Source organism: Phoca vitulina, unplaced genomic scaffold, assembly GCF_004348235.1.
Source record: "Phoca vitulina isolate PV1807 unplaced genomic scaffold, GSC_HSeal_1.0 scaffold71, whole genome shotgun sequence".
Classification (NCBI taxonomy): domain Eukaryota; kingdom Metazoa; phylum Chordata; class Mammalia; order Carnivora; family Phocidae; genus Phoca; species Phoca vitulina.
The window spans coordinates 10,222,259-10,248,693 of NW_022589774.1; the positions used below are offsets into that span (position 1 = coordinate 10,222,259).

At 40.4% G+C, this 26,435-nt stretch overlaps 1 protein-coding gene across 6 annotated transcripts in view; it reads left to right on the forward strand.

Moving 5' to 3' along the window:
* Positions 1-9,101: 9,101 nt before the first annotated feature.
* The window catches only part of SMG7 (SMG7 nonsense mediated mRNA decay factor), an 89,780-nt gene continuing 72,446 nt past the window's right edge, over positions 9,102-26,435 (forward strand). For 5 of the 6 annotated variants that reach the window (XM_032392998.1, XM_032393000.1, XM_032392999.1 and 2 more), the window contains exon 1: positions 9,103-9,353. Coding sequence is in view for 1 of the 6 variants with exons in the window: in XM_032392997.1 (XP_032248888.1) it covers positions 9,325-9,353 (29 nt within the window). In the remaining 5 variants the exon portion in view is untranslated. Of the gene's footprint in view, positions 9,354-26,435 lie in introns of all 6 variants that reach the window. The other variant, XM_032392996.1, reaches the window with a different exon arrangement.

The window sequence follows — 26,435 nt, forward strand, 5'->3', positions numbered from 1 at the left end:
GAGGGACTTTGTAGTTGACTGGGACACTTAAGTGGATTATCTGATTGGATGCCTGCACTTGATCTCATGGTAGAATGGTTCCAAAGACCTCTACTACAGATTATTATTCTGTAATATAACTGCCCCTTTCCTTAATTGTCCTTTAAACTCTGACAGCAAGACTGTATTGTTCACCATCTCTACCCCAGTGATAAGCATATGACCCAACACACAGAAAATTCTCAATATGGTGTTTGTTTGGTTTTTTTTTTCTTATTTGAGAGAAAGGGAGAGAGAGAGAGCACACAAGCAGGGGGAGCTGCAGGCAGAGGGAGAAGCAGACACCCTGCCGAACAGGGAGCCTGACACTGGGCTCAATTCCAGGACCCTGAGATCATGACCTGAGCTGAAGGCAGATGCTTAAGCGACTGAGCCACCTAGGAGGCCCCTCAATATGTTTTTGAAGATTAAATGAATGAAAGAATAAATAACTAAATACTAAAATTCTAGAGGAGCCATAACTTATCAAGCTTTTGCCTTAGTATCAGGATATATCCAGATTAAGGTTTCCAGAAGTAAAGTACTGGTTTAAATTCAGGTTTGTCTTGCAAGGGCAGTGAAAGATAAGAACTGATCATCAGTTGAATATTCCTCATAGACCCTAAACTCATAACTCTACCTAAGATTCCTAATTTGCTTTAATGCTAAAATTTGGCTGTCCCACAAATACTTATAGAAAATTAATTTCGACTTCTTTCTACAGCTAATAACCTCCTGTACATCTAGGCCACTGCTGCCTACATTTTGGAAGTATTGGCGTTCTAATATTTGGCTGCACTATAGGCTTGATCCCACCACAGGAACACTGTTAAAGAACTAAAACGATGCATGTTCTCTTGGACAAAGGACTGGATCACTTGGGGGAGGGGATGTGTACAACAGAAAGCTTACAGCCAATGGTTGAGAGAGTGAGAGTGTGCGCCAGAGAGCCTTTCCAGAGATGTCAGTTTGAAAGAGGGCAGGGGAAAGCACAAGCAGTTGGTTTTGCTCCTTATGAGCCTCCTTATCCTCTTCAGCTTTGACAGATCTTGGATCTCATCTCATTCCAACACAAAACTGCTAATGAACTGAGACATCCTCTGTAAGTAGATGAAAGCTGTTTTCCCTGCTGGCAATTTATACTTGGTCATATGATAGAACTGGTCATATGATTTAGAGGCAGTGTGCTAGTACGTTTCTCTCTACAAATGTGATTCTACATTTGTGTTCGTTTTTTTAAAAAACAAGTCTAACCTACATTAATTAGAGTACGAAGTTGAGTGAGTGAAGCTCTGATCCACCCCCTATGCATAATAACAGCAGCACCACCTGTTGAGTGCCTACAAAGTGCCTAGTAGTGCTAGGTAGGATACATACACTCTCTAACTGAACTTGGAGAATCTGCCTCCAGAAACAGTTTAAATGCACCATTTACTGTGAAATTGCGTGTGGCCCTTTCCTTAACAAACTTATACTCAATTTATTTAGCCCTATCCCATCACAGGAGGAAAAAAAAACCCAGTAATAATGCCAGAAATTTATAGACACTTTTCTGGTGAGAGATACAAAGATCACTGAGTTTTCCATTCTATACTCTGATTCCATTTTCTTTCTGAATTTTTTAAATCTAATTTTTCTATCTTATTTACCAACTGGCTAATAGCTTCTTTTCTCTCTTGCCATCCAGCAGTGTTTTTTTATTTTGCCACACAATAACAGGGTTGACTACTTTCCCTATTCTCAAATCAGAAAATATAAAAGTTAAATAAAAATGATTTGGATATTGAAGACTTTTTTCCTACATTGAAGTATGAGACTTTGCTGTGAGATAATTGATGAGTTATCCATAATCGTGTAAGTATGCTCTTTACTCATTGCCTAAGTAAATTTCATTTAATTAAAACTTCCATCTTGTTAAATATCATAGCAGATTTCAATTCCCCAGATGGGTTGAAGGCCCAGTGAAGTTCTTTTCTTATTGCTTAGGGATTACTTTTATGTTCCATAGTTAGGAACATAAGTCAGGGTCCAAATTTCTATTTTTCTATTTTTTATTTCTATCTTTTTTCCCTAAGATTGATTCAACAAGCATTTATTGAGCACCCCTTGTATCAGGCATCCTATTAGGGAAGTGAGCAAAACAGTCCCTGTGTCTGCCCTTACAGAGCTTACAGCCAATTGGAGGTAACAGACATTGAACAAAAAGAATTATGAATATGACAAATGCCATGAAGAAGGGAAGGGTACTGGGGGAATATGTAATAGATGTAGCTAATCCAGCCTGATTGGGGGTGGGCGTGGGTAGAGATGATTTTTCCAAAGAAGTTCAAGTTTAGGCTTGAAAACATGAGAAGGAGAAGAGTGGTCCAGGAGAAATAAGGGAACAGCTTGTGTCAAGTCTCTGTGTAGAAAAGAAGGCTACCTACTGAAGGACCCAAGAGGAGGTCAGTGTGACAAGAGTGGTGATGTAGGAAATGTTGGAGAAAAGACAGGCAAGGACCAGATCACATAGGTCATCTTAAGGATTGGAAAATTTATTCTAAGGGTAATGAAAACTAATGGAGAACTTCAGCCGAGAAATAAAAGTTTTTAAAAAGCTTAACATGACTAAAATGTAGAATACAAAGATATATTAACTTACTATTTAATTTGTTCTGGAATGTGCTGTTATATTTAGTAATCCAATGATATTAAGAATTTTTATTCTTCTTAATATATTTTTGTATTCAAAAAAACAAACTATCTAGATTTCTGATACATATAATTTTTCTGAGAATGGAAAAGACCTTAGAATAGTTAAGCAAAGCAGAACAGTCCTTGGGTATGTATCCTTAGTATATATTGAAGTGACAGACTTACATCCTGAGTTCTTTGCTTTACATCTATATCATATCTTAACTTGAATTGCAAATAGAGGTGGTAAAATAATAAAGACAGGGAGAGGAAGAAGGTGTGCATGTGCGTGTGTGTGTGCACATGTGGTTTCCCAGGGTTTTGAAGAAGAGCAGATGACCAAGAATATCATATCACATTCTCTGTTCTCAAAAATAGTCTACCTTATAGAAATTAGGAAAGTGCAGACTCTAAAATATTAAAAGATTTTTTTTTCTTTTAGTTGGGTATTTTAAGAAAAAAAATGGCAGCTTCTGGATAATACAACAGATTTTGAGATGAAACATACTGATTTCACACTAGGGACACCAAGATGGCATCAGAAGTATTGTCCTCGGAGTAGTAAAGAGAACACAAACAGTGTTATAAGGCCCTTGGACAATATAGACTGTTAAGAGGCTAATGTTTTAATTTTCTTTTTTTTATTTTAAATACTCTTCAGTTTTCCCTATGAGCATTTCTTGTCTTCTCCAGATGGTCTGTGCCCATTAAATTAGCAGATAAAATTTTAAAATACCCAGAGGTATTTTCTAATTGGGAATTGGGAGAAGTTCTTGAAGATTAATAAGGTTTCCCTTAGTAAATATTAGGAGAATGAAGAAGGAGATTGAGCTCTGACTACCATTCTCTGTTACCTCACTGCCTCCAAAACCACAAGTTTCTTCTCTAGGATCTTGGGCTGCAAGGCTTCCTAACTGTTCTTCAGGCTCAGTGACTCCTGCTCAGGAGTGAATGAATATATACTTGGCAAACTGCTTGAGAAAGGCTGCTGACCCTCGGCCTAAGAAATCTTGAGCAACAGGAGACCTGAGTTTAAATGTCAATTTGTATATGACTCACTATTTGAAGAGAATGAATCATTCTTTTGGTTGAATCATCTAGCTCCATGACCTGAGGTGTGGTACTGAAGATAGCATGGACCGGCTTTACACACATTGTGTACTTGAATACATTCTACTCATCAAAATAGAAACACATGTAGTAAATACCTAATTGTGTACGTGATTTGCAATCATTCAGAATATGTAGGCTAAATATTAAAATAAATTAGTGCTTGTTATGGTTTCATGGGTCAGGTAAGATGTCTGTTATCATAAAAAAGGGAGGAGGCTTCCTATGTATTAATTACCAGGTTACCAAAGCTCTGGGTAAATTTGGTAGGAATGTTAAAGTAGCTTGTCAGCAAGTAGTTGCTGTCTGGTTGAAAACTGGACACTCTGTTTACTTGGGCCAAAATGTAGTTATATTAGGCTAATTTTTTTTTAAGATTTTATTTATTTATTTGACAGAATGAGAGAGAGAGAGGGAGAACAAGCAGGATGAGTGGGAGAGGGAGAAGCAGGCTCCCTGGGGAGCAGAGAGCCCAATGCCTGGCTCGATCCCAGGACTCCGGGATCATGACCCGAGCCGAAGGCAGACACCTAACCAACTGAGCCACCCAGGCACCCCATATTAGGCTATTTTTAGTCATAAAAAGTTTTTTAAAAGTTTCAACTCTCCAGAATCTGACTCAAAACGTCCTGATATTGTATTCTTTTTGTTTTTGTTGTTGTTGTTAAAGATTTTATTTGACAGAGAGAGAGAGAGCATGTGAGTGCACAAGCAGGGGGAGTGGCAGAGGGAGAGGGAGAAGCAGGCTTCCAATGTGGGGCTCAATCCTAGGACCCCGGGACCATGACCTGAACCGAAGACAGATGTTTAACCCACTGAGCCACCCAGGTGCCCCCCTGATATTGTATTCTTTTCTGTGATCAGAGTCAGGGATAAAGAAATCTATCTTCTAGCACTGAATAAGAATAGATTTGGATGTGTGGTCAGACCTATGAGTATTACAAAGAGTAGATAAGCTACCATTTAAAAACAATAATTTTATGCTGTAGTAGTTCTATTCCTTTTAGCCTGATATAAAAGAGTAAGAGGGCAAAAAGAAAATTAACATTTATCAAGTGCCAGTTTATATGTCATTTATACTTAGTCACATATATCATCATTAAAGTTCACAGGAATCCTGTAACAGGTAATATTTCCATATTGGTCAAGGAAGAAACTGAAGGTTAGAGACTGGGAGGGCAGAGCTGGAATGCACACTCAGGTCTGCTAGCTTATGATCTTTCCACAAAATCACTTAGGCACAAACAAAAAAACCCTTAAAATCAGGTAGGGTTAAAAATGAACTATTGGGACTTCATCAAGATAAAAAGCTTTTGCAGAGCAAAGGAAACAGTCAACAAAACCAAAAGACAACTGACAGAATGGGAGAAGATATTTGCAAATGACCTATCAGATAAAGGGCTAGTATCCAAAACCTCTAAAGAACTTATCAAACTCCACACCCAAAGAACAAACAATCCAATCAAGAAATGGGCAGAAGACATGAACAGACATTTCTGCAGAGAAGACATCCAAATGGCCAACAGACACATGAAAAAGAGCTCAACATCACTTGGCATCAGGGAAATACAAATCAAAACCTCAATGAGATACCACCTCACACCAGTCAGAATGGCTAAAATTAACAAGTCAGGGAACGACAGATGTTGGTGAGGATGTGGAGAAAGGGGAACCCTCCTACACTGTTGGTGGGAATGCAGGCTGGTGCAGCCACTTTGGAAAACAGTATGGAGGTTCCTCAAAAAGTTGAAAATAGAGCTACCCTACGACCCAGCAATTGCACTACTGGATATTTACCCCAAAGATACAAATGTAGTGATCTGAAGGGGCACACGCACCCCAATGTTTACAGCAGCAATGTCCACAATAGCCAAACTATGGAAAGAGCCTAGATGTCCATCAACAGATGAATGGATAAAGAAGATGTGGGGTGTGTGTGTGTGTGTATGTGTGTGTGTGTGTGTGTGTGTGTGTGTGTATATATATATATATATATATATATATATATATATAATGGAATATTATGCAGCCATCAAAAAATGAAATCTTGCCATTGGGTATTATGCTAAGCGAAATAAGTCAATCAGAGAAAGACAAGTATCATAAGATCTCACTGATATGAGGAATTCTTAATCTCAGGAAACAAACTGAGGGTTGCTGGAGTGGCGGGGGCAGGAGGAATGGGGTGGCTGGGTGATGGATATTGGGGAGGGTATGTACTATGGTGAGTGCTGTGAATTGTGTAAGACTGATGAATCACCGACCTGTACCCCTGAAACAAATAATACATTATATTGTTAATAAAAAAAAAAAAATCCAGTAGGATTAGACAAAGTAAGAATTTCTTATTAATTTCTTTTGGTTTAGATGTAATTTATATCTGCAGGGGAAAAAAGTGAATAAAAGTTATTGCATAGGGATGCTTATATTCTACAACTCTTTTGATGGGGGGCAGTATAAAGAGGTGAGATTGGAAAATGTACATTAAGCGATACGTAAATTCCGGGTTTTCTGAGTTTTATTGATTTTCAAAAGTTAGTTTCAGGATTGACATTGATGTTACTATTCTATCTAGTTTGTAGGGACATTGTAAAGCTATTGAAGAATTCTATAAAATTCTTAGGAAAACTGCTATAAAATATAAAGGTTATTTATATTTCTGTGTACCTAAAATACTTTGTTCTTACCTTAATTACTGCACCCACCATACTGCATTCTTATCACTTCTCCACTCTCTCTATCTCTACCAGAAGGTGGGTTTCTCCAAGACAGGGACGTAGTCTTCACCATGGTATCCATAGTAACCTGGACAGTGCCTGAAATATAATGTTTAGTAAATGCTTATAGAAAAAACAACAAAAGGATTCATCTTTCTAATCCCAGTTTCCTTATTTCCGAAATGAAAAGATAGTAATACTCTCCTAGATCCCTTGTCAGGACTGTCATGACATATGCTCAAATACTGTTTATTGGAGCTATAAGCCACAGACATAAAAGGTGTTATTGTGATGATTACTAAGGGAGTAATTATTTTACCTAACATAAATTTTTTATTCTGGTTAAAATCTTTTTTAAAGATCTAATACATTTCAGGAAAGAGAGGTAGGGTATTTTAGGTAATATGTGGTAGTAATCTCCATCCTTGGGCTCTAGAGTTGAAGGAAAAGAAGTACCTACACCAGAGATGAGAACAATCTTTCACTAGGTGGCTCTCTTTTCCGTGAGTGGGTGGCGCGTTGGTGCAGCGAGGGATGACAGGGGGCATTGTACGGCTGCAATCCCCACGCTTCACACCACATCACAGTAGGCTGTGGCAGCAGGAGGCTTAGGGCATAGTTCAAGTTCTGTTTCGTTAATGATAATCTATTCTTGGGATTTATTTCAGAGTAGCCTGTACTTTCGTTTCCTCCAAACGTATACGTGATGTTCCAGACAGACATTGGTCTAGTCTTGTTATAGGTGTGGTCTCAGGGAAGGATCTTGAAAAGTGCCTCTTTACCTAGCATGGAAACAGCATTAACTATCTAGTGAGGGCTGCATTCCGGGGGTGGGTTATAAGTTATACATCCTAAAGTACTTGGGTACTGCTACGTAGTGGACGCCACAATACAAAGTGAAAATATAATTTGTAAAATGTCAAACAAGTCCTTTAGACCATGGGAATGACCATTTCTCCAGCTACTTCTCACACTCCATAGTATTATTGACCCCATTCTTTATTTCTGGTTTTTAGCCCCAAACCTGACACAAAATACACCTAATACTTTCAAAAAGATTTGTTCTAAGAATGAAAATCCTTTTCCTAGGTGCCTTTCATCGGTAGTTCGCGCCAGTATCTAGGTTCTTGTCGATACTATTTTACCCAACGTTTTCCTCTCAGACCCAAAAGATACAGAGTGACAAGTTCTAAAACACTGTGGACCCATCAGAGAAGTCTGCAGAGGGAGGAACTCAGGTCGACCTTTAACAATCAAGTGGGACCCCCACTGGGGGGTGCCTCTGAGACGGATGGCAGTCGTGGGCGTCTCACCACGTCCCTGGCTCTAAATGCTGGAAAACCACTTGTCAAGTCTCCTAGGATGTGTTCCCACACTCACTCTGGCGGCCTCCCGGCAGCAGGAGGTGGCTCGGTCGCCGCCAAGGGCGTGTGCGGGCGGCAGTTGGGGGATTTCGGTAAGGGGTCGACCCGCCAGGAAAAGTCTGAGGTCCCTGCCCGGCAGGAGAGGAATCTGGGTCGTCGTGTGCCGTTCTCCTCCCTCAGGGACCCCGTCCTGGCGGGATCCCGCCTCTCCGAGCCCGAGGCAGTCCTGGGGAAACCCCTCGCCAGCCTCACAGCTTCCCGCCGCCACCTCTCCCGGCCGCCTCGCCCTCCATGCTCCAGACAGCAGCTCGCCAGCCTTCAGGCCCGGCGTCTTCCTCGCAGGCCCGGCCCTCTCCACGCCTCGCACTGAGAGGAAACTGGAGGTGGTTCCCGCCCGCAGGCGGGTGGAAAAGCCCACGGTGAATGCCTCGGGGTCCCCCCATTGTTGCGGGAAGGGGAAAGGGAAGAGGAAATGAACTTCACCGCCCAGGAGATCACTCGGATTCCCAACTTGGGGGAGGCTTTTAGACGGAAGGGAAGCCAAGGGGGAACCCTGGGCACTTTCCCGGGAATCCATTCGCCAAGGGAGGGTCCCCCAGTCCGCACACATTGGTTACTATGACAATACAACCACAGCCTCCAGTTGCCATGGCAGCTGCTTATCCAATCCGATTGGTTTCCTTTCTCTTCCTCCCTGGGCTCCACCCCATCCCCTTCAACAGTCTCCAGGCGTGCAGGAGGAGGGGCCCCAGAAAGGGGGAGGGGGTCCTTAGCATCACTCTCTGGGGCGCGAGGGAAGACTAGAGTTGAGGGACTGGCGGGCGGAACTGTAGGAGGAAGGGGCAGCGTTTCCGGTAGGGAAGAGTGGAGGAGAGGAAAAAGGAAGAGAGAAATCGGGTGGAGTGGAAAGACGGGGGAAGACTTTGAGTGTAACTCCTGGTTGATTTGGGCTCGATGTTCCCGGTGAGGCTGGGGTTGCCCCCTCGCGCGGGAGAGGGGTGGATTGGCCGGAAGCCGCCAAACGCCTCCAGCAGGCCGCTCAGCAACCGCACAGGCGCCTCACAGCTAGCCGATCCCAAGAGGGAGCGCTACAGAGAGGCAGAAGTCACCCGGAGGGACGGGCGCCACTGAAATCTCGCGAGAGGGACCCCCACTTCCTTCCTCTGCTTCTCCCTCCTCTTTCCCCCGCCCCCTTCCCTTCTCCCTCCCCCTCCCCCCTCCCGGGTCGGAGTGTCCCTGCGCCCCACGGGCCAGAGCAGCAGCGAGAGCAGCTTTCCCCGCTCCCTCCCCCTCGCCTCACTCACCCCCACCCCCCCGCCGAGCGAGGAGGAGCCGGAGGAGAGGAAGATGGCGGCGGCCGCCAGCACCCGCGGTGCCGCGGGGCCGCTTCGAGGAGCCTGAGAGACCCACAGAGGCTTCGCGGGAAGACGCGGCGGCGGAGGATGAGCCTGCAGAGCGCGCAGTATCTCCGGTGAGTGCAGAGGTCGCCCCTGTACGTGGGGGGAGCTGGTCGAGGGTTGGGGTACGGAGCAGCAGACACAGAGGTGGTGTGTCGGGGTGGCGGGGGAGTTGCTGTGTCCTCTCCTTCCCCGGCGGGGAGGCGGGGGCTGCGAGGGGATCCGCGGGAGGGGGCGGGGCGGGCACACTCTCGGGTGCCTAGCCCCCGCGGGCCGGGCTGAGTTCCAGCGTAGCCAGCTAGTCCTGGTGCCGGGAAGGAGGTTAGGGAAGCGTGAGAATGTGTGTGTGTGCGCGCGTCCCCGGGGGTCGCAGGCTCGCTGGCGGGGGGGGGGGGGGGCGGCGGCGGCGGCGACCCCGAGTGGAGGTGGGTGTGGAGTCTGACTGATCCGGGTGGTGGGGGTAACGTTGTGTGGTGTGGGATTGGTTGGGGCGATGCATGGGGAGAGGACGAGGTGGAAGTCTGCACACCTGGGGGAGGGGGGCGAGGACGGAGGACTAGAGGAGAGGGAGACCGCTGGGAACCCGAGTTTGTTCTTTATTCTCGGGTTGAAAGTGCTGAGGAAAAATGTCATCTGTAGTTAGTTGGCGGGGTGGGGGTGGGAGCATAAAGAGGGGGGAATGGATGAGGAAGTGAGGGAAGAGGGAGTTACTATGGACGGTGTTGGGTTCCCCAGAAGAAACTGAGTTAGAATTAGTGTAGTCGGAAGATACCATTCTGAGAGTCGTGTGCATTCATTAAGAGTGGTGTAAGGAACTTGTATGTCGGTGGTAGAGTGACGCATGGATCCAGAGCTCTGTGTGCGAGTATGTGATGTGTGTCTGGGGTGGTGTAAAGGGAGCCACTGATAAACATTTTAGGAAGGGTAAGATAGATACTTTGGATCCAAGTATGTGATGGTGAGAGCATATTGAATGGAAAGAGACCAGCGATTGTGCAGCCAGGAAGATTCCATGGAAGCAGAATAAAAGCTTGGAGGTAGAGGTAAAAGAGGGTCGAAATCTTGATGGCAGAGAAATTTAAGGTTGTTAGAGACTGAGATTAATTGGAGAGTTGCTACTTCTTTGGAAAGGGGAAGGAAGACCTTAAAAGGGATCCTTTTTGTCTTTCAGGAGCAGAACTAAGGCAGGCTTATGGGAAGATCTTTTAAAAAAATGGTTTCATACCTTGTAGAGGAGGGAACTGGATGGGGCAGAAGTCTGAAATGAGCAGAAGCATCACTTTAGCTGTTTAGTGAAGTGAAAGTATTGATGTGTGATGGGCTTTATGCATATTACAAGAGAAGGTAGGTAGTAAGTGATATAGGAGAGTGAGTGGCTATTCTACTTATGAAAGTAGTAATAGTTTCATTAAGCAGAGTGTGGAGAGAGTAGTGATGAGATCTTTGAATTATGGTTGAATGCTCGAGTTTAACAGTGACAGGATCCACACAACGTGTGTGCTCAATGACTATAGGGTAGTTGGAATGTTATCTATCACAGTCCTTTTTCTCCACTATTATCTTTTTATTGTTTAACATATCAGATGAACTTAATAAATAAAACTGTGGGAAAGATCTATGGTAGATATTGTAGAGGGAGCTTATGGGACTCATTAGGCTAGTACTTAATTTTAAGGAATTTGCAGTTTAGTTTATTAGGCAAGTAAATTAATAACAGCAGAGTAAACTATGACAGGTATCAAAAAGATGCCAAGTGTTTTAAGAGTCTGAAGGCAGAATATTACCTGAGCAATTGGGGGAAATCAGGAAAAGCTTCCTTTGTTCATTTGCTCATTTATACACTCATGATTCATCAGTCATTTTGTTGATCACCTATATGGGAGGTATTGTCCCAACTGCTGAGAATAGAAAAGAACTCCACCCTCTTCTTACAGAGTTTACAGTTTGTTAGGTTTCAAGGAGAAAATGGCACTTAAAATGGACCTTTAAGGATAAGCAAAATTCTGACAGGTGTGGATTGAGAATGGGGAATCCAATGGAAGGAGACTGAGCAGAGATACGAAGATAGGAAGGATGGGGGCCAGGGAAGATGTCTAGTCTAGTTAAACAAGAATATAGGATGATGCAGCTGGAAAAACTTATATAGATTTTTTTATAGATGAAGTTCGACCTCTTCCTTTTACAGATGAAGAAAGTATAGCACAAAGAAGTAAAAATTGTTGAGGACCATATAGCTGGTATGTGGGGGCTCTGTAGGTCTTCTAACTCCGTATCAGCCATACTGTGTGACATGTCTGGGTTCATCCATTCTTTCCACAAATATGTATTGAGAGCTAAGTATATACCAGTTACTCTTGTAGGTGCTGAGGATACAATGGTGAACAAAAGAGTGAACATAGAAAGACATATTCTAGTAGAATTATGCAATCAATAAACATATGAACAGATAAGTTTGTTTGTCAGGTGGTGACCATTAGGAGGAAAAGGCAAGGTATGGATATCTTGTTTTATATAGACAGGGTGATCAAGGAAAGCCTATTAGGTAAGGTGCCCATATTTGAGAGGGTCTTAAATCATGATCTGTAGTTTATAGTTAAAATGGATGAACAGTGGAGAATCTGAGATGCTTTGTTTAGAAGAGCATTCACATGCTCATTGATGGGTATTAGGGAGGTGAATCTGTGTAATGTAGTAATGGGCAGTTAGGACCAGAAGTAAGGTGGTGGAAAAGAAAGGTATGAAAAGCAGACTGGAAGAGTGGTGATAATTTTAATGGGAAGATTGGTTGGCTTTGAGAGGCTTCTGTGTTAATGTGTTTTATATTTTGCAAAATCAGCATAATAGGGAAGACTTATCCTTAGGTTGTGGAATCACTGGTAGACCACTTGAGATGATTTGAGTTCTTTGAAGAAGGGAGAAAAGATTAACAATGAAAACCATGTTTAAATAACTTATATTTTCCAGCTGAAGTTGAGTAAGCAAAATTGAACAGACATAGGACCTTGAGTCCCTTAAGGATTCCTGGGAGCCAGTCTTTTCTCAGTCTTGTACATCTATTCTAAGTAAATAAAGCGAGTCTTAGGGCTAATAGTAGTCTGGGACTTAGAGGGTAACGGGTAATAAAGACTTGCACCAACCCAGATTTCCCCTTTCCTCTTCAGATAATCATTCTATTTAAAGTCGGCTGTCAGGAGGCTAGAGAATGTCTTCAGGGAAGCATCATGTTCACTTTCTTTTCTTTGTAGGAAACCGAACCTTTGATTTTTAGACAACTCGGGAAGGATGCTAGGTATTGCTGAACACGTGGGGTTTGGGATATAGCAATTATTCTTTGTGACCTTGACTTTCAGGAGAGTTTTGTTGCCTACCTTTCTCAATGGTATAAGACCATGACTGGGCAATTTTTAAACTGCATAGCTACAGATCTTTTTGTGTAGATGAAAATTAGCATTGTATCAGCTGAATTAATTTGTTAGAGTAAATGAGCTGGGGTGTCTGGCATTGAAATGGTGGGGTGGTGGCAAACCAGGGAGTAAGATGGCAGTTTCAGAAGAGTGACGTATGAGGTTATGAAGTAAAAAGCATCAGTAAGATGAAGATAGAGGGAATTCAAAATCAAGTGGACTGAATTACTCTTGAGTTGTAGAAATAGAGCAGAGATGAAAGGAAAGAAAACCTATTTTCTGCTTGGGAAAGAAGGTGATGTTCTAGGCAAGACAGGATGGTGGACATTTTTTTTTTTTTGGAGGAGAAGTGTCTTTTTAATTTTTTTGAGAAGTGTCGTATTTTTAAATAGATTGACAAGACTCCTATCCAAATGAATAAATTGAGAATACTTTCCTACATTTTATAAAAATAAGAAATGGCCTTAAATATGAGGGTCCTAGACTGAATATCGTTGGAAATTTATTACTCAAATTGAAGAAAATTTCAGTGTTTTCTCTTTCAATTTATGACAAAATGGAAAGATCTTAAAGACTTTGACACCTCGAATAGAAGAAAAGGGTATATTGGATTTTGTTCATTTAATAAGGGTGGGAGAAGGGTAAGGATAATCCGTGGATGAAATAGTAGATGATGTATATCATGCTTTAAAACAATAGTATTTTAGGGAATAGAAATAGGGGAATTAACATATCAAAGTTGGAAAAGCAAGCGTGGAGAAAGTATTGAAGTACCATATAGGGAAGACATAATCAAAGTTGTTTGGAAAGTTGAGAAAATAGAATAATCATAGCCAGAGGGAATACCAGTCAAGTAGGTCAAATCCTGTTACAAAAGGTGGCACAGGTGCCACTGAATGACTTCTGCTGCTGTTGCGGGAGGCAGCAGTCGGTACTCTGTACTCCCTCCAACTTTTCTCCTCTCCTTCCTTCCCTATTCTTGTCTTTTTGCTTTAATTTCATTCTGTGCTATAGGTTTTTCAGGGAGATCCACTTGAAGTTGATCCCTGGTATTAGACCCCTTACAAAAAACATCTACAAATTGTTTTGTTAGAATTTTTCTTTTTTTTTTTTGCATGATACTTCTGTTAACACAGAGGCTGCATTCCAGTGGCACACTTCTTTGTCAGAAACTTTGTTGCCAGAGGTAGAAATAACGTAACAGCCACAGGGTGGTTTTCTGAGACAGCAGAAAAATGATTATCATTTATATACTAATTAAAATATCCAGTAAGTTGTTAAGATAAAATGTGTCACTGTAAATCTTGGGATACAGGGAGATAAAAGGTGGAGATGAGGCTGAATAAAGTAGCAAGCAGAGCCTTTTATCCTAGCCTGGGGAGAGGAGCAGGGAAGTTAGTGGGAGCAGTTTGGTAGGAATATGTATACTAAATCGGTTCTGGAAGATTCTGGTAATTCTGGGCTGGGCATTCACTGTCTCTAGAAGCTTCAAGAAATCCTATAGCATAATATGAAATCGTATTAAAAAAAAAGAAATCCTATAGAGCACACACACACACAGGAATCCTATAGTACATGCTGATTCTAATTCACGTGGTTAAGAAGTCCTCCCCCGGCTCCTGCACAGGATTTAAAATAAAATAGCTTTGGTCCCAGAAAATCAGCCATACATGGTAAAATTGTTGGGGAAAAAAATTACTCTCTCCTGAGGCTTATAACTCTGTTTTTTTTGTTATAATGGTTTTAATAGCATTTTACCTGCTTGAATATTGACTGGCTAAATTATTTTGGCAGTTAATTTCTGCTTCCCTTGTGGTTTCAGTTGGATTCAAAATGTATTCTTCCTGTCCTAGACTATGTTTCATTGCTTTCTAACAGCTGCTGTGTTCTACCTTTGTGGTAGATGAAACAACTTCTGAGCTTTTGTTTTGTTTTTTTAAGGTGCTCTAGTAAGATCTGGACTCACTAGTGTAACAAGTTTCTCAAGGCAATTTTGGGGTAGAGGGTGGTTCTGACTTTAAAAGGGCTAGTTTGTTTTATAGTGGATTAATATTGTTTGCAGCCTCCAACTACATCTCTAATCCTGTCTAGCCTTTCAGATTTTTAGTTTTAGTGGCATGAATGAGTACCTGAAAGTTTAGGTGGGTTCATTTACCTGATTGATCTTGTTCAGAGAATAAATTATTAAGCACATGTCTTTTGGATAGTGGATTGGTCATCTGTATGTGGGTATTTTGGCAGGTGGTCATCACATGTCATTTAAATTTTATAGTCAAGCTGTATTTTAATTTAGTTGTTGAATTGTTGTGGATGGACTTATTAGTGGTCTAGGAGATTGTAACTAAGAAGGGCTAATCAGCAGTTAGAGGAATATACAGGGATGGAGTTTTGGCAAACATGTCACAAGGTAAGTGAGAACTTGTATATTCCTTTCTCATTAACATGTAAGTGGAGCTCCTTAGGAAAGTTGTTTTCACTGCTTTAGACCCAATTTTTAGTAGGAAGAGTAGATGTTTAAGAAATTGTTTAAGAAAACTTTAGGAGTCTCAAGTAGACTAGGTAGCAATTTTGTTTGTTTTTTTCTTTGCTTCATTTAGAACAGGGTTTCTTAACCATGGCACTTACTGACATTTTGGGTCAGACAATTCTTTGTTGTGGGGAGCAGTCCTGTGCATCATAGGATGTTTAGTAGCATCCTTGGCCTCTACCCACTAAATGACAGTATCATTCACCTCCATTTTTGACAACCAGAAATATTTCCACACATTGCCAAATGTTCCTTGTGAGTACATATCCACTCTCAGTTGAGAACCACTGATTTAGAAAATATAAATAGGAAGGTTATATCATATATGCACAGCAAAAATTCTTTTTCTTGTTTTCTCCTTCTTCAAGCCGTAGATTACTTCTTAGGCTTCTCTTAGCTGTTTTCTCTTAGGTGTAATAGTTACCATGTTTTGACTTGGTGAAAACTTGTACATATTTTAAATGTATTTTTTAAAGTCTGTTTCATTTTTTTTTTTTTTAATTTTATTTATTTATTTGACAGAGAGAGAGATAGCGAGAGAGGGAACACAAGCGGGGGAGTGGGAGAGGGAGAAGCAGGCTTCCCGCGGAGCAGGGAGCCCGATGCGGGGCTCGATCCCAGGACCCCGGGATCATGACCTGAGCCGAAGGCAGACGCTTAACGACTGAGCCACCCAGGCGCCCCTAAAATCTGTTTCATTTTATTGGCTGTTAATACTATGTGCAGAGCACAATTATAGGGGCTTTGCCTGTGGAAAACTGAAAGATATTGGAGAAAGACATTTAAGTAACTATAATAGCAGATAAACTAGAAAGTTCTATGATAGAGAAACAGAGGTACTATGTAAATATAGGGAGGAAGAACTTTATTCCAACATAGGTGGAGGTGGGGTGAAGAAGGTATCTTGGAGGAGGTGAGATTTAGTCTGGGTTTTGAAAGATGGATGGGACTTTTAAAAGTGGTATTAGGAAAATTGACATCTCAGGCAGGAGGAACATCTCATAGCTCCTTTACTCCAAATACATTTTTAAACATTTCATTTACTCTCATTTAATACATGACATTAGTATTCTAGCCAGGCCTTTCTAAGTTTTTCTTAGATAAGATAGGTTATGGGACGAGAAGTAGAGATGTAGAAGTGGTGGTTCTGAATACATGATGGCTGCTGTAGACGGCTGAAGGGGAAAGGCAGTTTGGTTAGGGTCCTGAAGGATCCCTTCTCCCGTGTGCTTGATCATAGACCATTTCTCCAGAACCTTATTTCAGTTCTTTTGTCTCTCCTCTTTTAGTTAGTTTGTTTGTTTGTTTATTTATTTATTTTTAAAAGATTTTTTAACTTATTTTTTGACAGAGAGACAGCGAGAGAGGGAACACAAGCAGGGGGAGTGGGAGAGGGAGAAGCAGGCTTCCCGCCGAGCAGGGAGCCCGATGTAGGGCTCCATCCCAGCACCCTGGGATCATGACCTGAGCCGAAGGCAGACGCTTAACAACTGAGCCACCCAGGCGCCCTGTTTATTATTTTAGTCTATTTAAATATTCCCCCTAATAGTCTTTTGTGGACCACTCTCAGTTTTCTCTTAACATTCCTTTCCTGTTCCTGTTTTCCCTTTAGATTCTGTCCTTCCTTAACCGAAATTTCTTATGGCTAACAATTTCAAGTTTGCCCTATAGTTTGTTTTTACTTTTCTATACCATCTGCTTTTCCTTAATCCTTTATAATCCAGCTATTTTTCTTTAGCACCTTATTGGAATTGGTATTTCCAGAGGTGCCAAAGAACTGATGCCCAAATTCATCCACTGATTGTTTTTCTTTCTCACTTATGCTGACACTTTTGTTTTCCTTTTTCTCTGTCTCTCTGCTTCCCTCTCATATGCATCCATTCATCCCTCCCACAAATAAACATTCAGTTTGGCGCAGGGTATATATCCCACGTCCCTGGGGATAAAAAGAGGATCTATTGTCAAGTAGTTTTACCAGGTCCTACAAACAAGTACCTAATTACCACATACTTCATAGATGCTATGGCTTATACATAGGGGCCTTAGGGGAGTTCCTGAAGTCTGTTGTTTTTAGCACTGAGATTCCATGATTCTGAATATCCTACCTTTTTATTTTGTTTTCCTGGTTTGCCTTGCCCCATCAGTGGCAAGAAGAAATGCATAGCCCTATTCCTCTTTTTTCTCTTCTTTCGGTGGTTCTTTTCCTCAGATACCATATCCCCTCGCTGTCACCACATCATCGTTGTTTAAAATCTATCAAATGTTTATTTAGTACAAATCATTGTGTTAAGTCCTGGGGAGATACATGTATTAGATATCATGTCTCCATTCAGAGAGTTTATAAACTATTTAATGGAATAGGCATAAACATAAAATAATACATAACAAAGTACAGTTGAATATAGTAGTTTAGAGTATGGTCTCTGGGGCAGAATTGCCTGGATTCAAATCACAGCTCTACCACTTACTGGCTGTGTGACCTTGGACAAGCTCCTTAAGCTTTTTGTGCCACAGTTTCCAGATCTGAAAAGTGGTGATGATAATAATAATCTTTATCTCATGAGTTATAATGATCAAGCGAGTTAACTTGCAAAGTACTTGGTATGGTTCTGGCACATAGTAAGTACACTATGTAAGCTTTAGTTATAGATAGTGCCTGAAAATTAGCCTCTGGCATTGACTAATCTGGTAATTTTGCATAGCTACCTTCTGGACATTCCTAATTTTAGAAGTCTTTCTGTCATAGCAAAGTCAACACTCTTAAAGGTAAATTGGTTAATTCTTATTCTTCTCTTCTCACCCTATCCCTCATGTTTCCTCATTTTGCTCTTTGGTGCTGCCACTCCCCATCCTCCCACCCAGGTTTAAAGTCTTGCAGTCATCTTTGAGTTCTCCCAGTGTCCTCAGACTATTCCACATCTAAACTGCTTTTGGAAATGATGCCTTCCTGTTTCCTCTTTTTTCTCATGTCTGGCACTGTCAGCTTTATGGCCCTGCTGTTGAAATAGTCTTCTACCTGATACCTTGCCTACAACTCTTGCAAGTAGCAAGAAGAAAGTGTCGACTTTGGGTTTTTAAACATTGCCCACTAGCCTCTGTTTTTGAACTAACAACATCTCTGGGTCTTGATTTGTTTCTTGTTAAAATGGAACATTGATCTCATAAAGTTGTCAGTGTTAAACAAAACAATAAAGATTTATGTATGTTTAGCAAATTTTGGTTCTCTTTCACACTGCACCTGTCCCCCTGCCAGTTGATCTTTTACATTGCTCCTGCATTAATATTCCTGCGAAGCATTTGTATGTCGATTTACCTTGTTTAAACTCCTTAGTCCGGCATTCTGGGCCTTCCATAAAATGACCCTTATCTACCTCTGCTACATGATATCTTGTTATATTTTCTTAAGAACTCACAGTGCCAGCCAGAGTAATTTACTCTTTGCCTTCTAAACATGGTTTATCCATTCCTGCTTTAATCTCTCTTCCCAGGCCATTTTCCCTGTAGGAAGTACCGTCCTGCACTATCTTAAGCCTCACCTTCTCTGTGAAGACTTCTCTACTCTGGTGATTTCTGCATTCTTTGAAATTTGTAATATTTCCTTTCTCGTAGTCATTTGGTATGTATAATTTCTTAAATTTGTAATGATCTCTTTTTTTATATAAGTGAATTATCTCTGCAGCTAGACTATGATAGAGACCATGTCTCAGCATTTTTAAATACACAATGTACATAATGAGTGTTCAATAAAGTTTTTATGCTTTTTTGTTTTGTTTTTGCAAAAACATTTATGGAATACTTATGGATGATAGTGCTAGGCCCTGAGAATATAAGAATGAATGAACTGATTTTTGTTCCTTAGTATAGTGGTCTCCTGGGGGAGATGGATGTTATGCAGGTATGTCCATATAATGTGGTAAATACCATGTTAAGTATTTTCAAGGATGCCAGAGTATACTGAGGGAAGTGGAACTTTGATTGCCATGGGAGTTCAGAGAAAGCTTCCTGAGTTGAATCTCTGAGCTCAGTCTTAAAGGATGAGTAGGATTAATGAGGTGAAGAAAGAAGGGAAAATGTAGTAGGCAGAGGAACAAAATGAGTAAATAAACGCCTGGGGGCTGTGTGTTTGAGAACTCTGAAAAGTTTGGTATTAGAAATGTTTGAGAGTTTGGTTGATGTAAACACTGTGATCAGATCAGATTGTTAGTCAGGTTATAGTGTATAAGTTACATGAGATTGTTATTAGCCCTATCTCAAATCTGGTTGTTAATCTTATGGGAGCAATTTATATTTGAATGGCTGATGTTTGTTGTACACATTCCTACTAGAATAGGGAGACACAAGAGAAAGATACTTATATAATGCCTACAGTCCTTCCTTTGAGATACATATTTAAATTTCCTTTCCTTAGCTTTGAAAGTAACTTCATCTTAGCTAAAAATTAGTCATTTGGAGCATTATTAAATTATTATGTTTAGATGACAGTTTTAGTGAATACATGTAATTCTGAAAATAACTGGGTTGATAGGACTGATTTTCTAGAATCTTCACCTCTTGGGTCCAGATATGGAATAGAGGTGGAGGTGAGGGAAGAAAGGGGAGAAAACCAGAACCTTAAGTTAGTGAAGTCTCTTTTGATTCAACTTTTTTAAGTCTTTCATAAAGAAAACAATACATTTGAGATCCTTTTTGATGATTAATATTTTGTTCTCATATTCTTGATGGCATTTTTCTCTTGATGGCATTTTGCTTTCTGTAATGTCGGTCTTAAGTGAGAAGCATGGTTCTAAAATCTATTACATTTAAAGAGCTGCTGTATTTATTTTTTTTTAAATTTTTTATTGTTATATTAATCACCATACATTACATCATTAGTTTTAGATGTAGTGTTCCATGATTCATTGTTTGTGCATAACACCCAGTGCTCCATGCAGAATGTGCCCTCTTTAATACCCATCACCAGGCTAACCCATCCTCCCACCCCCCTCCCCTCTAGAACCCTCAGTTTGTTTTTCAGAGTCCTTCGTCTCTCATGGTTCGTCTCCCCCTCTGATTCCCCCCCTTCATTCTTCCCCTCCTGCTATCTTCTTCTTTTTTTTTTCTTAACATATATTGCATTATTTGTTTCAGAGGTACAGATCTGAGATTCAACAGTCTTGCACAATTCACAGCGCTTACCAGAGCACATACCCTCCCCAGTGTCTATCACCCAGTCAACCCATCCCTCCCACCCCACCCCCCACTCCAGCAACCCTCAGTTTGTTTCCTGAGATTAAGAATTCCTCATATCAATGAGGTCATATGATACATGTCTTTCTCTTTTTGACTTATTTCGCTCAGCATAATACCCTCCAGTTCCATCCACGTCGTTGCAAATGGCAAGATCTCATTCCTTTTGATGGCTGCATAATATTCCATTGTATATATATACCACATCTTCTTTATCCATTCATCTGTCGATGGACATCTTGGCTCTTTCCACAGTTTGGCTATTGTGGACATTGCTGCTATAAACATTGGGGTGCACGTACCCCTTCAGATCCCTACATTTGTATCTTTGGGGTGAATACCCAGTAGTGCAATTGCTGGATCGTATGGTAAGGAGCTGCTGTATTTAATGTGTTAATATTCTCAGTCTGTTTCCTAAAACTCCACAGGTTCACTGAACACATAAGTTGAGTACGTTTTCCTTCCTTCCTCTTCCCAAAAGCCTAGCATTTCAATGCTGTTAGTTGGGTCACAGTGTATTAGAATGTGTTTTACTAATACTCTTATCTTAAGTAGGTCATGAATTATTATTTAGTTTTTGTCAGGTGAGATACTATGCAGTGATGAGATATTGGTAGAAAGATAATCAGAGTAAAATGCAATTAGAAGATGATATTCAAAGAAGAAATGAGTTAAAATGTATGCTTCTTTGAAAATTTTTTTATTGCTGGTTGGAAAAGATAAAAAGCATAGTGTTAAAAGAACTATCACAGGATGAATTTGAATATAAAAAGGGCATCCACAAAATTTTGTGCATGTGCACCCATATAGTTTGTAAGATATTTTACGGTGAAATTTTTGTATTTTAATATCTAAGTCTGTAAAATACGTATTTCTTAAACTCTGCTTATTTTATTTTATTTTATTTTTAAAGATTTTATTTATTTATTTGACAGAGAGACACAGCCAGAGAGGGATTCCCACAAGCAGGGGGAGTGGGAGAGGGAGAAGCAGGCTTCCCACGGAGCAGGGAGCCTGATGCGGGGCTCAATCCCAGGATCCTGGGATCATGACCTGAGCCGAAGGCAGACGCTTAACGACTGAGCCACCCAGGCGCCCCTAAACTCTGCTTATTTTAAATAATTAAGATGATAATATTTGTTTGCCTGAAATAATCGGTACTTTTGCTTTGTTTTGTTTTTTAATGGAAAAAGGTCAGAACATTTTAAGAAGCATAACTCAAATGTTAAGGCATGTTGGTCATAACTTCTGGTTTATAATAGGAAAGGAAAAGCAATGTTAGTTGCTTTCTAATTTAAAAAATTTTATTGATTAGGTTGTTTGTAACTCATATTCAAGGATCTTTTTGGTATCCTAAGAAAGCAGGGTGGTGTTGAATGAGCAAAAACCTTTAAATTAAGACTGGCCTAATTTGTGTTTAGATTGTCCTGAGTTCAGATCCCAGCTCTGCTGCACATGGCAATGTAACCTTGAACCTCTCTAGTTTTACTTTTCTACTCTGTATTTTCCTTTCTATAAAATGACAGTGATAGAATTCTTAGAATTACATGAGAAAATGGGTATATGAAACAGCATAGTAAAGAGCCTAATCTATGCATTGTATTCATTTTCTGCATTTCTGAGTGTATCAATATTTAACTTATAAACTTGCTAAGGTAGTTTTTGAATTGGGTAGGAGCAAATTGTGTCTTACTGGCTATAGAGTGGTTGAGTGATCTTTACTGTGAAGTGGGCTACTTTATTCCTCAAGGGTACTGTCTTAAATTTTATTAGTGCGTTGTACTTTTCAAAATACTTTTATATAATTGTCTTCTTAAGCCATTGTATATAATAACTTTGTATAGCTTGCTCAGTTGGCATATTGTAGGGAAGGAGAACAATACTTAAAGTACCTAATTAGTGGCAGAGCTGGATTGACCTTAGTCTGCTCCCTCTTTGTCCACTGCACATACTTGGGCAGTGCTCTTAAAAATGAAGTTTCTCTTTTGGTGTCTGTGTTTGCCATTGATGCTGTCAAATGGTATAATGTATGTAATTTAGATGGCTCACAATTAGTGGTTGCAAATTCACATATTAAAAAGCATATTTCCTAAGCTACTTTAATTTTTTAAAATTTCAAATGGTAATGTAGATTTGATTCTTGCCACTTTTAGCATCCAGGAAAGTACTTGTTTGAAATGGAACAAAACAAACCCCAGAAAATTGTAAGAATGATCCTGTGATCATGAAAGAGAGTGCAAACCATTGCTGGGACAACAGGCATAAATCTGGACTGTTCTAGGCACACAGGAATGTGTGGTTATCCTACCATCCAGAGTTGTGTTGTCTTCCAGTTATTTTTTATATGTATGGTAACATATTCACGTTCTCATATATTTGTGTGTATGCATATTCTTTAATAACTGGGATTGGACTATATCATTTGTTTTTGTGATCTGGCTTTTTTTCACTTAACGTTTTATTAAAGACATGTTTGTAATTATATATCTACAGCATCATTGGAAACATAAGCATACTGCTCTGTTGTATGGGAATACCATAGCTTTCTAAACTGATTTCCTAAAAGTGAAAATTTGTGTTATTTCCAGTACTTTATTATTATTTTAAAAAGTGCTATAATGAACATCCTCGTACACACATACCCTTGTGTACGCTTATTTGAGTGACAGGGTATGCACATTTAAAAATAATTTGTTAGGTGTAGTAGGCAGACTAGCACCCACCCCCCCCCCCCCGACCCCCAGGATATGTCTACATCCTGATCCCTGGAGCCTGTGAATATGTTATGTTAACATGGCAAGGGGGAATTAAGGTTTCTAATCAGCTGAGTTTAAAATGAAGAGATTATCAGGGATTATTTGGTGGGCCCAACATAATCACAAGGATCCTCTAAGTATGGAAGAGGGAGATAGAAGGATTGACTGGAAAGAGCATTCTGCTGGAATAAGGAGATCACAGGCCAAGGAATGCAGGCAGCCTTGAGAACTAGGTAAAGCCAAAACCCTAAAGTCTCCAGAAAGCAACACCGTTGTGTTGACACCTTGATTTTAGCCTACTGGGGCCCATTTAGGCTTCTGACTTTCAGACCTGTAAAATAATGTTTTGTGTCGTTTTAAGCCATTAAATTTGTGGTAATTTGTTACAGCAACAAAAGGGAACTAATAATACATAGTAGATCCTACCAGAAAGTTCGTACTGTTTATTCCCGTCCTAACAGTGTTTAAAAGTACCTGTTTTCTTGTATCCTCACCTGTACCGAGGGAGTACCCCTGTGAGGGGTATACTGTTGACTTCATTTTATAGAAGAACAGAGAAGCAGAATAGTTAAGCCCGGTGTCATGCATAAAGTAGCTGAACCAGGCAGGAGTCAGGCTCCAGAATGTTTTTCACCATACATCATATGGACTCTTCCTTTATAGTTCTATATTCTTATTTGCTTAGGATTTTAGGATTTTTAAATTGTATTTTTGTTTATTTATATATTTGTTATTAGATAATATATTTCTGTAAAACATTTAATACACATAAGTATATATGTAGGATATATGATCTGAACAAATTTTCTTGTCAATCTCAAGCTTCCTAATGCATTTATTTTTTTGTAGAATAATAAGGGAGAGGGCAGGGTAGTTTTGCCAGGAAACTTATTAAGGGAAAGAGAAGGGGGGGATTAAATTTCTTTTATATTTGTAATGAATTAACTTAGACTGCTTTGAACTCTCTTACTGACTAGTTGGCCTGCTGTTCTTCTCTCTTAGCTGTTCTTCCTGCAGTTTCTGCCTTCAGTATTGCTATTTAAGTATAGTATATTTCCCAAAACCTTTGGGAATATCGAGAACTAGCTACTATGGGGAAAAACAGTTCTGACCCACCTGGGCTAATAGGACAAGTGGAGGATGACTTGCCAGTTTTATAATTCAAGTACAGAAGATTAAGATTGCCTTTTCCTTATTGCCTTGGTTGACTTACTACACAGAGGTGTTCAGGTATCAGCTTCCGACATTAAGGAATAGAATTTTACATGTATGAAATTCAAATCTTAGGTAATAAGTTGCTTCAGAAGGAAAATTCAGTGTGACTCTTTAAAAGTAACAAATTTTTAAAGCTTTCATACATGGCCTGACATCTTTTAATTTTCCATTTTCCTGCTTAAACACATAGCTGATCCTGAGAAGGTAAGACTATGGTTAACTCTAGAAAAAGGACAACCTTCCTCTACTTACCTCACAGTCTTCGCTTCTTTTCATGTGACTTCACATTGTCCTTGAAAAGTTCCTTCTTCCAGAAAGTCTTTCTTTGAATCATCTTAGAATTTTGTCAGATAAATGACCAGATGTTCCTCTTTATTCTCAGTACTCTTTCATTGGTTACATTATTTTGTGTTTGTTCACCATTTTATTCCCATGTTAGCATTTGAGGGGAGGTCTTTCTCAATTATCTTAGTACAACTTGATTTTGTTTATTTTTTAGATTTTATTTATTTCAGAGAGAGAGAGTAAGGGAGAGCGCGCGCAAGTGAGCACGAGCGGGGGGGAGGGGCAGAGGGAGAAGTAGACTCCCTGCTGAGCAGGGAGCCAGACATGGGCCTCCATTCCAGGACCCTGGGATCAGGGCCTGAGCGGAAGGCAGATGCTTAACCGACTGAGCCACCCAGGTGCCTCTATCTTGGTACAACTTTAGAGCAATACTGACAATCAGTAAATATCGACCAGTAATGTATGAGATCATATTTATTGCAGACATTTTTTTTTTTTTAAAGATTTTATTTATTTGACAGTGAGAGACACAGCGAGAGAGGGAACACAAGCAGGGGGAGTGGGAGAGGGAGAAGCAGGCTTCCCGCGGAGCAGGTAGCCCGATGCGGGGCTCTATCCCAGGACCCTGGGATCATGACCTGAGCCGAAGGCAGACGCTCAACGACTGAGACACCCAGGCACCCCTATTGCAGACATCTTGAAATATATTAATTTCTCAGTCAGAATGGTTGACATATCTCAGACTTCAAGAGATGGTAAAGTCTGAATAATTAGTAGTATTCTCCATTGTGATGTAAACAAAACTAGGCACACTTAGGCAATGAAAAGAAGCAAAAACTGTGTCATTGTCTTTTTAAGAAATGCTATTAGGGGGCGCCTGGGTGGCTTAGTCGATTAAGTGTCCAACTCTTGCATTCAGCTCAGGTCATGTTTTCAGGGTGGTGAGATCAAGCCTATGTCTTGGGCTCCGTGCTCAATGTGGAGTCTGCTTGAGATTTTCTGCTTTTCTGTCTCTCTCTCTTTCTCACTCTTTCTCTCCCTCTCCTTCTCCCTCTGCCCCTCCCCCCCACTTGTGTGTGTTCTCTCTCAGATAAATAAATCTTAAAAAAAAAATGCTAGTAGATTATATAGGCTTAAGGGTGGGAGAATTAGGGGAGTATATCAGTTATGTGAGCAAGAGAAACAACTGGCTTATTTAAGTATGAAGGGGCTAGAGACTTAGGTTCAACAGCTGCTGTTAGAAATTACCATAAAATTGGTGACTTAAAACAACACAAATTATTATCTTACTGTTCTAGAGGTCAGAAGTTTGAAATGGGCCCCACTAAGCTAAAATTTAGGTGTCCTTCCTTCTGAAGGTTATAGGGGAGAATCCCTTTCCTTGCATTTTCTAGCTTTTGAGGCTGCTCACATTCCTTGGTTTATGGCCACCTTCCAGCTTCAAAACTAGTAATCCTATCATTGTACCCTTTGCTTCCTTCATCACATCTCTTCTGACCCTCCTGCTTCTTCCCTCTTTTACTTGTAAGAATCCTTGTGGTTATACTGGACACACCCAGGTAATCCAGAATAATCTCTTCTCAAAATCCTTAATCACATCTGAGTTAACGTAAGTCCCTTTTACAGTGTTAGGTAACATTCACAGGTTGTGGGGATTAGGATATGGAATTTGGGGGAGGCCATTATTCTGACTGGCATGACAGCTATATAGCCTGGAGTGTACAACCTTAAAATTCAGCCTGT